General features: G+C 41.5%; 1 protein-coding gene across 1 annotated transcript in view; it reads right to left on the bottom strand.

Moving 5' to 3' along the window:
- LOC138892547 (uncharacterized) overlaps positions 1 to 3,404 on the bottom strand; it is a 49,570-nt gene extending 46,166 nt beyond the window's left edge. Inside the window, exon 1 of the mRNA XM_070176279.1 lies at positions 2,648 to 3,404. Coding sequence (XP_070032380.1) covers positions 2,648 to 3,404 — 757 coding nt within the window. The remainder of the gene's footprint in view (positions 1 to 2,647) is intronic.
- Positions 3,405 to 15,999: the final 12,595 nt, after the last annotated feature.

The following is a 15,999-nucleotide window of genomic DNA, read 5'->3' as shown; positions in this document are numbered from 1 at the left end:
CGGAACAGGGTATGCGGTCGTGTATGCGACCGCAAAATGGATATTTGGTCCGCATATCGGCCGCATAATTTGGTGCCAAGAACTGGAAAAATCTTCCTGATTTGGGTTGAACAATGCACCGGAAAGTAAAGGAAACTTTTCGGCGGAAAAGTGCATTTTTGCGGTCCATTATGTGACCGCAGAACCACTCTGCGGACAGCATAATGGCCGCAGAGTGAGGCAGTTAATTGGGTCAGTTGGAAGCAACTATGCGGTCGACTATGTGACCGCATAACTGTTATGCGGTGCATTATGTGACCGCATAACAGTTATGCGGACCGCATACGCAGACATTTCCTTTGGCTATTTTGTAACCACTTATGCGACCGATATGCGGTCCGCATATCGGTTATGCGATCAAATATACGATCGCATACCTTGTTCCGGAGCTCCATTTTTGGGTTTTTAAAACCCGACCCTATTTCATTAAATACACTTTTTGGGCCATTTTTGAGACATAATCTGATATTTTAGAGTGAGAGATAGTGCCCTAGAGTGAGAAGGTGTTCTTCAATAATTTTTCTTCAATTCTTGCTCAAGTTTTGAAAGATTAAGAAGGGAAGCTTACTAGATCTTCATCCTAGAGGTAAGATTCTACACCCTAAACCCTAATGTCGAAATTTTCTGAAAATGGGTAACTAGCAAGATAAATTTCTGGGCATGAGAGTTGTTTATTTTACATGCATGTGTTATCAAAGGGTGTAGGAAGATTGTTGAGCTAAAAATGGTAAAGATTGGGTTGTGGGATGATGAAATCCTTCGTAAAAAGGACATTGAAACCTTATGCACACCTAGTGTTTGATAAAATGCTCAAGTGAGCTATACCATGATCATCTTCCTAATTTTGATTCAATTAGTTATATTTCTACAATAGATTGAAGTTGCTAAGAATTCCGGAACATTTAGAGTGTAAGGAAGCTCAAGTGAGGTATGTTGGCTAAACGCTTCTCTTAGAATTGAATCCCACGATATTCATGTAAATTATGTAAGTCCCAAGTAATTCATTATGAAATTGGCTATTCCGAGTAAGACTGGGTTGAAAGATATATGTTCAACAAGCATCCCAAATGCTCTATTCATGTTATGTTACCAATTGAGGATGTGTTAACATATGGGCTGTGCATTAATAATGTTTCGACTTTAAGTCAAGTTCAAATGAAGGCTAATATGCCAAATTTTGTGAAATATCTCTATATGCATTAGACTCTAAATTGCTCACATGTGTACTACACACTTTGATTTAAATTGTGTTTGTTGTTGATGATGAGGAGGATATTTGAAATTGATAATGTGAGCATGAGATACTGAATATGGCCAACGTGCCAAGAATGATCTTATAATTATGGACACTAGTGCCAATGAAATGAAAAGCTGTGAAAGTATTATGAAATGCGATGATTGATATAAAAAGGTTGATGTCTCAAATAAGACAGCCTAGCCGTTCGGGTCGTGATCGGACACCATGCCGCACACATGGTGGTGATTGTGCTGGAAATTGTAATTGAAATTGTGATTGTGGTCAATGTCCCTAATGGATAGCCTAGCCGATCGGGTCGTGATCGGACTCCGTGTTAAAGACGGTGGTATTGATATTGAGAGAAATTATGGTTGATGTCTCTACTGAGATAGCCTAGCCGATCGGGTCGTGATCAGACTCCGTGCTAAGAGTGCGGTGGTACTTGTTTTGTGAATAATGGTATTGTGAATAGTGGTATTGGTATGGTGAATAATGGTACTGGTCTTGTGAATAATGGTATTGTGAATAGTGGTATTGGTATGGTGAATAATGATACTGGTATTGTGGACAATGGTATATCGATACGAATAATCTCCCAATGTGAGATATGGAAATTATTTTGAACATTGTCTTGATCCTAAATTGAGGTTTGATGTTAATTAAGGCTTTCATTGATATTATGATAATCTTATTTGTATTATTTGTCATTTTATTGAAAGGGTGTTTAGTTATATATACTAGTGCTATTCGACATTACTAACGTCCCTTTTGTTGGGGGCGCTGCATCTTTCAATGGATGCAGGTGGTTCCACAGCAGAGATATTGGTCAGTGACCGCAGTGCACCTTCTTCCCATCTGACTTGGTGAGCCCCACTTCATTCCGTGGTCATGAATCTTTTGTACTTTGTGTATTCTATTTGAGGTATAGCCGGGGCCTTGTTGCCAGCATTATCATTGTACTCTTCTTTATCAATAGAGGCTCTGTAGACATAGTGTGGGTTGTGTATTGGTGCTGGGAAAGACAAACTATGCTATGTTGTGGTTGTATTACTTGTCCATTTGAGACTTCAAAATGGTGAAACTTATGGTAAGAAATTGGTAATTGCAGACACGACCACTTTATTGTTTAATTAAGGAAAACATATATTCTCTTTATTCATGAATGAGTTTGGGTAGAAGGAATCTAACAGGCTTGCTCGGTCGGGTTCACTCGGTTGAGCGTTGGTCGTGCTCCTCGATTTTGGGGCGTGAGAGGTAGTTCTATGAAGCAGGCCCCAAAGTGCATCCTCCCACCCTTAGGGCATGGGAGACTCCGCTGCTGAAACCTTCTGTTGGGCCGACCCTGCTGGTGGGGTCCCTTGTTGCCCTGACCGGGTCCAGATGATTGTGCACTCATCGAAGACTGAGCGAATGATTGAGACAGTCTTGATGACCCTCCCCTGAATGCCAACCTCCCACCACCCAAGTTGCCCGCGGACCGGGCCTTGCTGTTACTCTGACACTCCATTTTTTTCTCCAATTTACGGCTCTCTGTGGCTTGAGAAAATGCCACCATCTTACCATAGTTCATATCGGAATTAAAGGCAGCTGTAGGGGCCTCATTCATAACCAAGGGGCTAAGGCCCTGTACAAACCGGCGCACTCTAGCCTCCATAGTGGGCAACATGTGGATAGCATACTTGGACAGGAGCGCAAACTCCATATGAAACTCCCACACATTCATACTCCCCTGATTCATGATTTCCAACTTAGCGGCACAGGCTGCCTTAGTTTCGGTAGCTAAGAAATGATCCATAAAGGGATCGGTGAACTCACCCCACCTTGCCGGAGGGCTTCCCTCCTCACAGGATTTCTCCCACAACTCAAACCAAAAGTAGGCCACCCCTTTCAGGCGGTAGGAGGCCAACTCCACTCCCTGCGTCTCTGTAGTATGCATAGCCCGAAGAGTCTTGTGCATCTCATCAATGAAGTACTGGGGGTCCTCCTCGGGATCAGTACCTGTAAACACTAGAGGATCTAAGTTAAGAAACTTGTTCACCCTAGAACAAGCAGATTCCCCTGGCTGACCAGAAGAAATAGGCCCAACACTCGATCTCTGGGCCTGTGAAGCCACTATCTGTGCCAACATCTATATGGCTCCCCTAAGATCAATATCATAAACACCAGAATCAGATGATGGAGCTGGAGGTAGAACCAGAATATCAGTTGGAGGAATCCCTACACCCTCAGTAGGTGCAGGAACTGGTATGGCCTGGTTAGGTGTAGTGGAATTAGGTAGTGTAGCAGTCGGGGGATTATCCCCACCCCTCGGGTATTCACCCGCTTCATCAAATAAAGGGTCAACTGCCACTCCTGAGGTGGCATTGGCTCCCTTGCCAGTTCTTGCTCTCTTCTTAGGTGCCATGTACTAAAAGTTAAAGGAATGCACGAGTTAGAGGAGGAACAGTTTCACAATCCATTTTATCGCACGATCCAGAATATCAAAGAAGGGTATTATTCCTAAATGTCCAAGTAGCCTCCAACTTATAGATGTGGTCGACAACACACTGATAAGTAGGACTATACTAGACACGACTCCGAGACATCCTAGGATACTTTAAAACCTTAGGCTCTGATACCAAGTTTGTCACACCCCAAACTCGGGCAGCACGACCGGCGCTCAACCGAGTGAACCCGGCCGAGAAATCCTATTAGAATTCCTTCTACTCAAACCTCATTCATGAATAAGGATAATACATATTTTCGTTAATTAGACAGTAGGGAGATCAAGTACACAATACTAAACCATTTCATTAGTTACGCCATTAATAAGTCTCAAAACACACATACTCACACCTTCATGGTTCAAAGTGGAACAAGTGAATCACAACACAACTAGTTTAACACTCCTAACATTCATACACAACCCATACTTAGTCTACGAAGCCTCTAAAATACCAAAGAGTACAATGATAGTACTGGAAACAAGGCTTCGGCTATACCTCAAAACACGATAACACATATGAAACAAAAGATACACAACCCCAGAATGAGATGGGGCTCACCAAGTCAGCTGGGAAGAATGAGCACCGCTATCACTGGTCAATATCCTCCGTCGTGGAACCACCTGCATCCATTAAAGAAGTAGCGCCCCCGGTAAAATGGACATTAGTACATGTCGAATAGTACTAGTGTGAAAACCAAACACCAATTTAAGAACTCAGAAATACAATATGAACGTGATGAACTAGAGTGACAATAGAATAGCATAGATAGCCGGTTAAACCAAAACAAGCATATCAAGAGTTGTCATTAACATTTATAGGATTCAAGATGAGATCCTCTGTAACAATTTCCACACAAAGCGGCCCCGCCGCCTTACCCCAATGTATGTGGGTGGAGGTGTAATTACAATACCAAAACTCTACTTAAGCGGCCCTACCGCCTCACCCCAATGTATGCGGGTGGAGGTGTAAACACATTTTCACATAAAGTGGCTTCGCCGCCTCACCCCAATATATGCGGGTGGAAATGCATCAATGATACCAATACCTACACAAAGCGGCCATGCTGCCTTACCCCAATATATGTATGTGGGTGGTGGTACAACAAAAATACAAAAATTATACACAAAGCCGCCCTGCCGCCTCACCCCAATATATGTGGATGGAGGTGTAACCCCAATCATATTTTCTACACAATTTGGCATAATAGTTTTCCACATAAACCACGACTTGGAATCATAACACGTAGATGCACAATCCATAGTTTGGAGCACATCCTCAATTTATAATACAATATTATGAGAGCATTTGAAAAACAAATTAAACATATATCTTTGTCACAAAACTTATTCGGAATACTCAACTTGTAGTAAATATCTTGGAACATACAAGGATATTTGGGGTTCTAATTCTTAAAGAATAGTTTAGCCAACATACCTCAATATAGATTCCTTAAACTCTAAATTGATCCGGAATTTTTAGCAACTTCAATCTATTTTAGAAATATAACAAATTGAACCAAAATTAGGAAGATGATCATGGTTCTAGCTCATTTGAGCATTTTATCAAACACTAGGTGTGCATTAAGGTTTCAAGGTCCTTTTATGGAGGATTCCATCATCTCACAACCCATTCTCTACTATTTTTAGCTCACAACCTTTCTACATTATTTGTTAGTACATACATGCAAGATAACAACTCCCACATCGAAGAATTGTGTTTCAAATTATCCCATTTTTTGTAGATTTTCGAAATTAAGAGCTAGGGCATATATTCTTACCTCTAAGATGAAGACTTTCATGATAATCTTCAAGGATTGAGCAAGAATTGTTGGATATTAGGTTGAAGGTTACTTCCCCACTCTAAGAACTCTTTCTCACTCTAAAAATATCAAAAATATGCTCAAAAATAGACTATGGCATATGTTTTAACGAAATAGGGTCGGGTTTAAAAACCCCAAAAATTAAGCTCTGGAACAGGGTATGCGGTCGCATATGCAACCGCAGAATGGATATGCGATCTGCATATCAGCCGCATAATTAGGTGCCAAGAACTGGAAAAATCTACCTAGGTCTACGGTAGTTATGCAGCCCGCAGACCTGTTCTACGGTCGCATAATACGCATAAGGCCAATTATGCAATCAAAGTGCGGCCAAACCATGTGATCAAAATGCGCATAAGGTTGATTATTATCGCATAAGGCTGATTATGTGATCAAAGTGCGGCCCGTGAAATGGTTGTGCAGTCGCATAACTTGCCGCGAAATTGACATCAAAAATGGCTCAATAGCTGCTTCAATCTATGGCCATTCTGCGGCCCGTAGAGTGATTATGCGGCCGCATAATGGGCCACAAAAATGCCCCATCGCTGCAAAATATTATCCTTCAACTCCCCAGCTCACTGTTCAATCCAAAAAGTATGAACCACTACTATTAAATATGTATGTATATATATATATATATATATATATATATATATATATATATATATATATATATATATGTGTGTGTGTGTGTGTGTGTGTGTGTGTGTGTGTGTGTGTGTGTGTGTATGTGTATATATATATATATATGTGTGTGTGTGTGTGTGTGTGTGTGTGTGTATGTATCATGCATATTATGTCAGTCGCCCTCAGAGGCACTCAAATGTTACATGTTGGATATTCTTTATCCATGCTTACATTAATGTTCTTATTTATGCTTTCCTGCCTTACATGCTCGGTACTTTATTTGTACTGACATCCCTTTTATTTATGGACGCTACATGTCGTGCTGCAGGACCTGATAGACCGGTAGACACAACTCCCCCACCACAGTAGGCTGCCCGGTTCAGCGATTATTGGCGAGATCCCTTCTCTGGACTTGTCGTGGTCTTGGTATGCACTTTTTTTATAGACATTATGGGTATGTCTGGGCCCTGTTCCGGCAATGTTGCAGCACTTATGTTCCTTTAGAGGCTCATAGACAGGTGTCGACTCATGTATAATGTTCATCTCTAATATTCACCTTGTTTTCTTTCAGTGATGCCTTCGAATAGGAAGCAAGTGATTAGTACACGACTTAATAGAGCTGCGGGAGAGGGTACCAATCAGGTGCCTCCAGCCAGAGCAGGCCAAAGAGATGCCATCTCATACCTCATCTACTCTGTCTCCTATAGAGGATATTAGTAGGGACCCAGCACCTCTAGTTCCTGCGTCTGGCACTACAGACCATGACATGCGCAGTGTGGTCCAGTTGTTGACTAGATTCGTAGCTACTCAGGCTTAGAGGTAGAATACCGGTGCTGCTAATAAACCGGTTAGTGGGAGAGTCCATGATTTTATTAATTTAGACACTCCAGTGTTTACTAGATCAGACCCCAAGGAGGACCCGCAGATTTTATTGATCAGGTTTATTGTACACTACGGGTTATGCACGCTAGTGATAATGAGGCAGTAGAGTTGGCTTCTTATCGGTTACGGGATTTAGCAGTTTTTTGGTATGATAGTTGGGAGAGATACAGGGGTCCAAACACTCCTCCAATTGTGTGGAAGGAATTTTCTGAGGCCTTTCTTCGTCGCTTCTTCCCAGTTGAGATACGACGAGCTAGAGCTGATAAGTTCTTGCACCTTCGACAAGGTAATATGAGTGTGTGAGAGTATAGTATGCAGTTTGATTCTTTAGCAAGGTATGTGTCACGACCCAACTGGAGGGTCATGACTAGCACCCGGGCCATACTTGCCGAGCACCAACGTACATTTTATCTAACCTTCCTTATTATCTTTAAGGGCCGACAAGATCAATATAAATGGTAGACATGGATCATGAACATCCAACAATGAAAGATAATGTCATGAACATACATAACATGGGACGACAAGACTGTCAAGAAACTATATATAAGGTACAAGCTACCATGGTGCCATGAAAGACTATACAACAAAAATCAGCCGACAAGGCATTCCAAACCATACATGAGTCGACACCTGTCTATGAGCCTCTAAAAGAACATAAGTGCTACAACATTGCCGGAACAGGGCCCCGACATACCCATAATGTCTATAACAAAAATGCATACCAAGACCACGGCAAGTCCGGAGAAAGGATCTTGCCAATAACGCTGAACTGGATAGCCTACTGTGATGGGGGAGCTGCGTCTACCCGTCTATCAGGACCTGCAGCATGACATGCAGCGTCCACAAATAAAAAGGACGTCAGTACGAATAAAGTACTGAGTATGTAAGGCAGAATAGCATAAGTAAGAACAATAATGTAAACAGTGATAGAGAATATACAACCTGTGACATCTGGGTACCTCTGAGGGCTACTGACATGAAATACATGATACATACATATATATATACATAAACGTTTAAAACATATGCCTTTGTGGGCATCATCATCATCATATCGTACCCGGCCATAATAGGCTCGGTAAAACGTACCCGGCCATCATAGGGCTCGGTAGAATCGTACCCGGCCACGTGGAGCTCGGTAAAACCCAACTGATCAGTGGTTGCACAATAGGTGCCATACCCGGCCGACTATAGCGCGGCTCGGTAGAGTAAAATAGATACATATATATGATGCATGCTGGACTCGTTGGAATCATATTTTGAACCTTTCGGAGTGACGTAAGGTCGGTATCCTTCGTACACATTATTAGGATTAACTCTTCATCAAGAATCTTATAAGAATCAGGAACTACCAACAACATTGATAATATAAGAATAAGAGAAGTAACATCAATATCAATCGTTTCATAAGAAGGGCAGCAATGTAAGTACTGCTAGCTTCTAAGAGTAGAGTATCTTTGGGAGCTCGTTCATTACATTATGTACAATCGGAGTCGTGCAAAAGAATGAAGGGGATAGCGTCACATACCTTGTATATACTGCCCAACCTCAAGCTATGCAAATATCACGACTCCTTAGTCTACAATAAGACAAATGACACTATCATTATCGTTTAAGCGTCGTAACTATTATGTATCGACCACAACCTATTTTACGATGAAACGGACAGCACCTCCCCTATTTATATGACTTCCCAACAAGTCAATACAATCACCAAACAGCCCAAAAAACATCATTAATAATCATATTGAGCCTCCAAAACAGTCCACCAACCAACAACATTACTACCAAGCTTTTCGATATATATTTCACAAGTTCTAGCTTCAACGACTTAGCTGCAACTTGGATAATCTTAAATATATATAGAGTAAGAGGTTACTTACCTTTAAACAGAAAGAACAACTCCAATTTGACCTTAATTTTCTACGAAATATCCCTTCAATTCTGCCACAAGAACAAGGAAGCGAAACTAGCAATTAATTCGGGTTTTTCGGCACTAGAATTACTTTAGAAGACTTGAAATCACCTAGGGTTGATATTAAAAACTTGAAGGTGTATTTACAGAACATAAAGCACTTAAAACAACCTCCCACACGAGCTGGAACAACACAAAAATCAGCAACAACAAGAAAAACAAGAAACTTACTAGCACCACGGGATTCCCGACATTTGATTTGTGTTGTTTGCCCTTTGTTTGGGCCTTGGATCATGAGAGAACCTTGAGAGAATGTTTTTAGGGTTATAAGGTCTGAATATACTGAAAAATAATGACTTAAAACGGGGTTGAGTTATCTTATATATGTCCAAATGTCTTAAACCGCCTTTGTGGGCCCCATAGAGAGCAGCTTGGCGCACTCTCGCGAAAACGCGAATATCTCTCTATTCCGAGATCGTATCGACGAACGGTTTAATGCGTTGGAAACTAGACTCATAGATCTTCAATTTGATAGGTAGATCACCCCATAATTCCAAGCACGTTGGGAGAAAAATGCAGTAACATTTGACCTAAAGTTTAAGTAAAAATTATAAACCTAAGTTGCGACAACTTTTATTGACTTTTGTTTCATAACTCGCTTGACTTCAAGACTTATGATGCGGATATTATATGATTCAAATACATTAAAACAAGACCTCTTGGAACAGTTAATCACCTCTAGTGTTACCCGAAAATACGGGTTACAACATCCTTGATTCGCTTAACTTCAAATACTTGTTAACCACTCTTATACACCCTTGTATCGTTTAAGACCAATAGGATTAACTTATTATCATCTCAAAGATAATCTCTTCTTGGATTTACGTCGACTACCTTACGGCGTGATCTATGATATGCGAATTTGGGTTGTAACATCCTCTCCCCCTTAGGAACATTCGTCCTCGAATGTAAGGGTTTATGGGGTGTCTAACTCATTGTGGATTCCGACGGAGATTTCCGGCTGAGTTTCCCTTATAAAATGGACACTAGCCAAACTTGCAAGCAGTTAAACCCAACCTATGGCCATACAAGACTATACAAAGCATTATGGATATGTACATTATCTGCATATCACCATTTTGTATTAAAAAAAGAGTATTCACAAGCTATTGCTTATCTCATAGAGCCGTTTCACCTTATAATGCGTCCTTCTTTCCCCGGCATCCTCGTTATCTTCACTCTGGAATAGGTAAGGGTATTTAGACTTCATCTCCTCTTCTGCTTCCCATGTCATTTCTTCTATATTCTTGTTCCTCCATAATACTTTCACGGAAGCTACATCCTTTGTTCTCAGCTTGCGGACTTGTCGATCTAATATAGCCACTGGCAGTTCATCATATGATATATCCTTTGTAACTTGTACATCTTTGATAGGGACGACCCGAGAAGGGTCTCCAATACATTTCCTCAACATAGATACATGGAATACCGGGTGGACAAATTCCAATTCAGATGGCAATTCTAACTCGTAAGCAACCTGTCCAATTCGTCGAAGAATTTTGTACGGCCCAATATACCGTGGACTCAACTTACCCTTCTTCCCAAAATGCATAACACCCTTCATCGGCGAGATCTTCAGGAAAACCCAATCACCAACCTCAAATTCCAGATCACGACGTCAGACGTCGGAATAAGACTTTTTCCTGCTTTGTGCCGTCCTCAGTCGCTCTTGTATCACTTTCACCTTCTCAATGGCTTGGTGAATCAAATCTGGCCCATATAATTCTGTCTCACCGACTTCGAACCATCCAACTGGTGATCTACATCTCCTCCCGTACAGTGCCTCATACGGGGCCATTTTAATACTGGAATGATAGCTATTATTGTAGGCAAATTCTATAAGTGCCAGATGGTCATCCCAATTCCCCTTGAAATCTAGAACACATGCTCGTAGCATATCTTCAAGCATCTGGATGGTACGTTCAGCCTGTCCGTCAGTCTGCGGATGGAATGCAGTGCTGAGATTTACTTGTGTGCCTAAACCCTTCTGAAAAGACCTCCAAAAGTTAGCCGTAAATTGAGCTCCTCGGTCTGATATAATAGATACCGGCACACCATGAAGCCTAACAATCTCCTTGATATACAACTTCGCATAATCTTCAGCCGTGTAAGTTGTCTTAACTGGTAGAAAATGGGCAGATTTTGTAAGTCGATCAACTATCACCCAGATGGAGTCAAACTTATGATAAGAGCGAGGTAATCCAATAATGAAGTCCATATTAATCACCTCCCATTTGTAGGTCGGAATCTCTATATTCTGAATCAATCCACTGGGTTTCTGATGCTCGATCTTTACTTGTTGATAATTAGGACACTGGGCTACAAATTCTGCAATAGACTTCTTCATGTTATCCCACCAATACTGCTCCTTAACGTCATGATACATCTTTGTCGAGCCAGGATGGATAGAATATCGGGACTGGTGAATCTCAATCATAATCTTCTCTCGCAACCCTGCCACACTAGGTACACATAATCGGCCCTGGTATCTTAGTGTCCCATCTCCTCCGATCTTGAAAGCTGTAATCTTACACTGCTGAATTCCCTCTCTCAATCTTACTAAGGTAGGATCTTCATATTGCCGTGCTTTTACCTCGGCTACCAAAGATGATTCTGCTGTATTCTGTACAGTAACACCTCTGTCATCAGAGTCCAACAATTTGATTCTCATATTGGCCAGCTGGTGAAGCTCTTTGGTCAACCCTTGTCTACCTGCCTCAATATGTATTAAGCTTCCCATTGACTTACGGCTGAGAGCGTCTGCCACAACATTGGCTTTACCAGGATGGTGCAATATCTCGATGTCGTAGTCTTTCAGTAATTCAAGACACCTACGCTACCTCAAATTCAACTCCTTCTGCTTGAAGATGTATTGTAAACTCTTGTGATCTGTGTAGATGTCAACATGGATGCCGTATAAGTAGTGCCGCCATATCTTCAAAGCATATATTACTGCAGCCAATTCCAAATCATGAGTCGGGTAATTCTTTTCATGCTTCTTCAATTGTCTTGATGCATAAGCAATCACCTTCCCACGTTGCATCAATACGCACCCCAAACCTATACCTGAGGCATCACAATATACCACATAACCTTCTGTTCCTTCTGGGAGAGTGAGCACTGGCGCGGATGTCAATCGATTCTTTAGCTCCTGAAAACTATGTTCACAAGCATCAGACCACTGGAACTTAGTTTTCTGTGTTAACTTAGTCAATGGTGCTGATATAGAGGAAAACCCTTCTACAAACCGCCTATAATATCCTGCTAGCCCCAGGAAGCTGCGGACTTCTGACGGTGTTGTAGGTCTCGGCCAATTCTTCACTGCATCGATCTTCTGAGTGTTGACACTAATACCCTCATCAGATATCACATGGCCAAGGAATGCTACTGAGTTCAGCAAGAATTCACATTTAGAGAGCTTAGCATATAACTTATGATCCTGAAGGGTCTGGGCATAAGCCTGAATACGGGAAATATCCATGCCCTCTACCAAGGAGGCTGTTGTACACTCATTTATCAGATGTGGTCCCAACCCGTTCACGAACAGGTGCACCCTATCACTCATCTCGGCCACCATATGGGGAGTATACCTTGCTAAAGAATCAAACTGTATACTATACTCTCGTACATTCATATTACCCTGTCGAAGGTTCAAGAACTTATCAGCTCTAGCTCGTCGTATCTCAACTGGCAAGTAGTGATGAAGAAAGGCCTCAGAAAATTCCTTCCACACGGCTGGAGGAGCGTTCGGACCCCTAGATCTCTCCCAACTATCATACCAGAAAACCGCTAAATCCCGTAACCGATAAGAAGCCAACTCTACTGCCTCCGTATCACTAGCATGCATAACCCGCAATGTACGATGAATCTGATCAATAAATATTTGTGGGTCCTCCTTGGGGTCTGATCCGGTAAACACTGGAGGGTCTAAATTAATAAAATCACGAACTCTCGCACTAACCGGTTTATCAGCAGCACTGGTATTCTGCCTCTGAGCCTGAGCAGCTACCAAGCTAGTCAACAACTGCACCGCACTGCATATATCGTGGTCTGTAGTGCGAGACGGAGGAACTGGATGTACTGGGTGCCTCCTAATATCCTCTGGAGGAGACAGAGAGGTATGAGACGGCATCTCACTCTGAGGCTCACTTTGGCCTGCTATAGCTGGAGGCACCTGAATGTTACCCTCTCCCACAGCTGTATCAAGCCGTTTAATAATCGCTTGCTTCCTAGTCGAAGGCATCGCTAAAAGAAAACAAGGTGAATATTAGATATGAACACATACGACTCAACTCTACGCACGATCTAGATTCAGGAAGAAGGTAACAACCCTAGATGTCATGTAGCCTCCTGATTATAAATGTGGCGCGCTACACATCCATAATCAAAACTCTACTAGACACGGCTCATAGACAACCCCTAGGACAGACTTGCTCTGATACCAAGTTTGTCACGACCCAACTGGAGGGTCATGACTAGCACCCGGGCCATACTTGCCGAGCACCAACGTACATTTTATCTAACCTTCCTTATTATCTTTAAGGGCCGACAAGATCAATATAAATGGTAGACATGGATCATGAACATCCAACAATGAAAGATAATGTCATGAACATACATAACATGGGACGACAAGACTGTCAAGAAACTATATATAAGGTACAAGCTACCATGGTGCCATGAAAGACTATACAACAAAAATCAGCCGACAAGGCATTCCAAACCATACATGAGTCGACACCTGTCTATGAGCCTCTAAAAGAACATAAGTGCTACAACATTGCCAGAACAGGGCCCCGACATACCCATAATGTCTATAACAAAAATGCATACCAAGACCACGGCAAGTCCGGAGAAAGGATCTTGCCAATAACGCTGAACTGGATAGCCTACTGTGATGGGGGAGCTGCGTCTACCCGTCTATCAGGACCTGCAGCACGACATGCAGCGTCCACAAATAAAAGGACGTCAGTACGAATAAAGTACTGAGTATGTAAGGCAGAATAGCATAAGTAAGAACAATAATGTAAACAGTGATAGGGAATATACAACCTGTGACATCTGGGTACCTCTGAGGGCTACTGACATGAAATACATGATACATACATATATATATACATAAACGTTTAAAACATATGCCTTTGTGGGCATCATCATCATCATATCGTACCCGGCCATAATAGGCTCGGTAAAACGTACCCGGCCATCATAGGGCTCGGTAGAATCGTACCCGGCCACGTGGAGCTCGGTAAAACCCAACTGATCAGTGGTTGCACAATAGGTGCCATACCCGGCCGACTATAGCGCGGCTCGGTAGAGTAAAATAGATACATATATATGATGCATGCTGGACTCGTTGGAATCATATTTTGAACCTTTCGGAGTGACGTAAGGTCGGTATCCTTCGTACACGTTATTAGGATTAACTCTTCATCAAGAATCTTATAAGAATCAGGAACTACCAACAACATTGATAATATAAGAATAAGAGAAGTAACATCAATATCAATCGTTTCATAAGAAGGGCAGCAATGTAAGTACTGCTAGCTTCTAAGAGTAGAGTATCTTTGGGAGCTCGTTCATTACATTATGTACAATCGGAGTCGTGCAAAAGAATGAAGGGGATAGCGTCACATACCTTGTATATACTGCCCAACCTCAAGCTATGCAAATATCACGACTCCTTAGTCTACAATAAGACAAATGACACTATCATTATCGTTTAAGCGTCGTAACTATTATGTATCGACCACAACCTATTTTACGATGAAACGGACAGCACCTCCCCTATTTATATGACTTCCCACAAGTCAATACAATCACCAAACAGCCCAAACAACATCATTAATAATCATATTGAGCCTCCAAAACAGTCCACCAACCAACAACATTACTACCAAGCTTTTCGATATATATTTCACAAGTTCTAGCTTCAACGACTTAGCTGCAACTTGGATAATCTTAAATATATATAGAGTAAGAGGTTACTTACCTTTAAACAGAAAGAACAACTCCAATTTGACCTTAATTTTCTACGAAATATCCCTTCAATTCTGCCACAAGAACAAGGAAGCGAAACTAGCAATTAATTCGGGTTTTTCGGCACTAGAATTACTTTAGAAGACTTGAAATCACCTAGGGTTGATATTAAAAACTTGAAGGTGTATTTACAGAACATAAAGCACTTAAAACAACCTCCCACACGAGCTGGAACAACACAAAAATCAGCAACAACAAGAAAAACAAGAAACTTACTAGCACCACGGGATTCCCGACATTTGATTTGTGTTGTTTGCCCTTTGTTTGGGCCTTGGATCATGAGAGAACCTTGAGAGAATGTTTTTAGGGTTATAAGGTCTGAATATACTGAAAAATAATGACTTAAAACGGGGTTGAGTTATCTTATATATGTCCAAATGTCTTAAACCGCCTTTGTGGGCCCCATAGAGAGCAGCTTGGCGCACTCTCGCGAAAATGCGAATATCTCTCTATTCCGAGATCGTATCGATGAACGGTTTAATGCGTTGGAAACTAGACTCATAGATCTTCAATTTGATAGGTAGATCATCCCATAATTCCAAGCACGTTGGGAGAAAATTGCAGTAACATTTGACCTAAAGTTTAAGTAAAAATTATAAACCTAAGTTGCGACAACTTTTATTGACTTTTGTTTCATAACTCGCTTGACTTCAAGACTTATGATGCGGATATTATATGATTCAAATACATTAAAACAAGACCTCTTGGAACAGTTAATCACCTCTAGTGTTACCCGAAAATACGGGTTACAACATCCTTGATTCGCTTAACTTCAAATACTTGTTAACCACTCTTATATACCCTTGTATCGTTTAAGACCAATAGGATTAACTTATTATCATCTCAAAGATAATCTCTTCTTGGATTTACGTCGACTACCTTACGGCGTGAT

This window comes from Nicotiana tomentosiformis, chromosome 5 (assembly GCF_000390325.3).
Source record: "Nicotiana tomentosiformis chromosome 5, ASM39032v3, whole genome shotgun sequence".
In the NCBI taxonomy this organism is placed as follows: Eukaryota; Viridiplantae; Streptophyta; class Magnoliopsida; order Solanales; family Solanaceae; genus Nicotiana; species Nicotiana tomentosiformis.
Note: the sequence above shows the minus strand (reverse complement) of the source record. Positions and strands in the feature narration are given on the sequence as shown.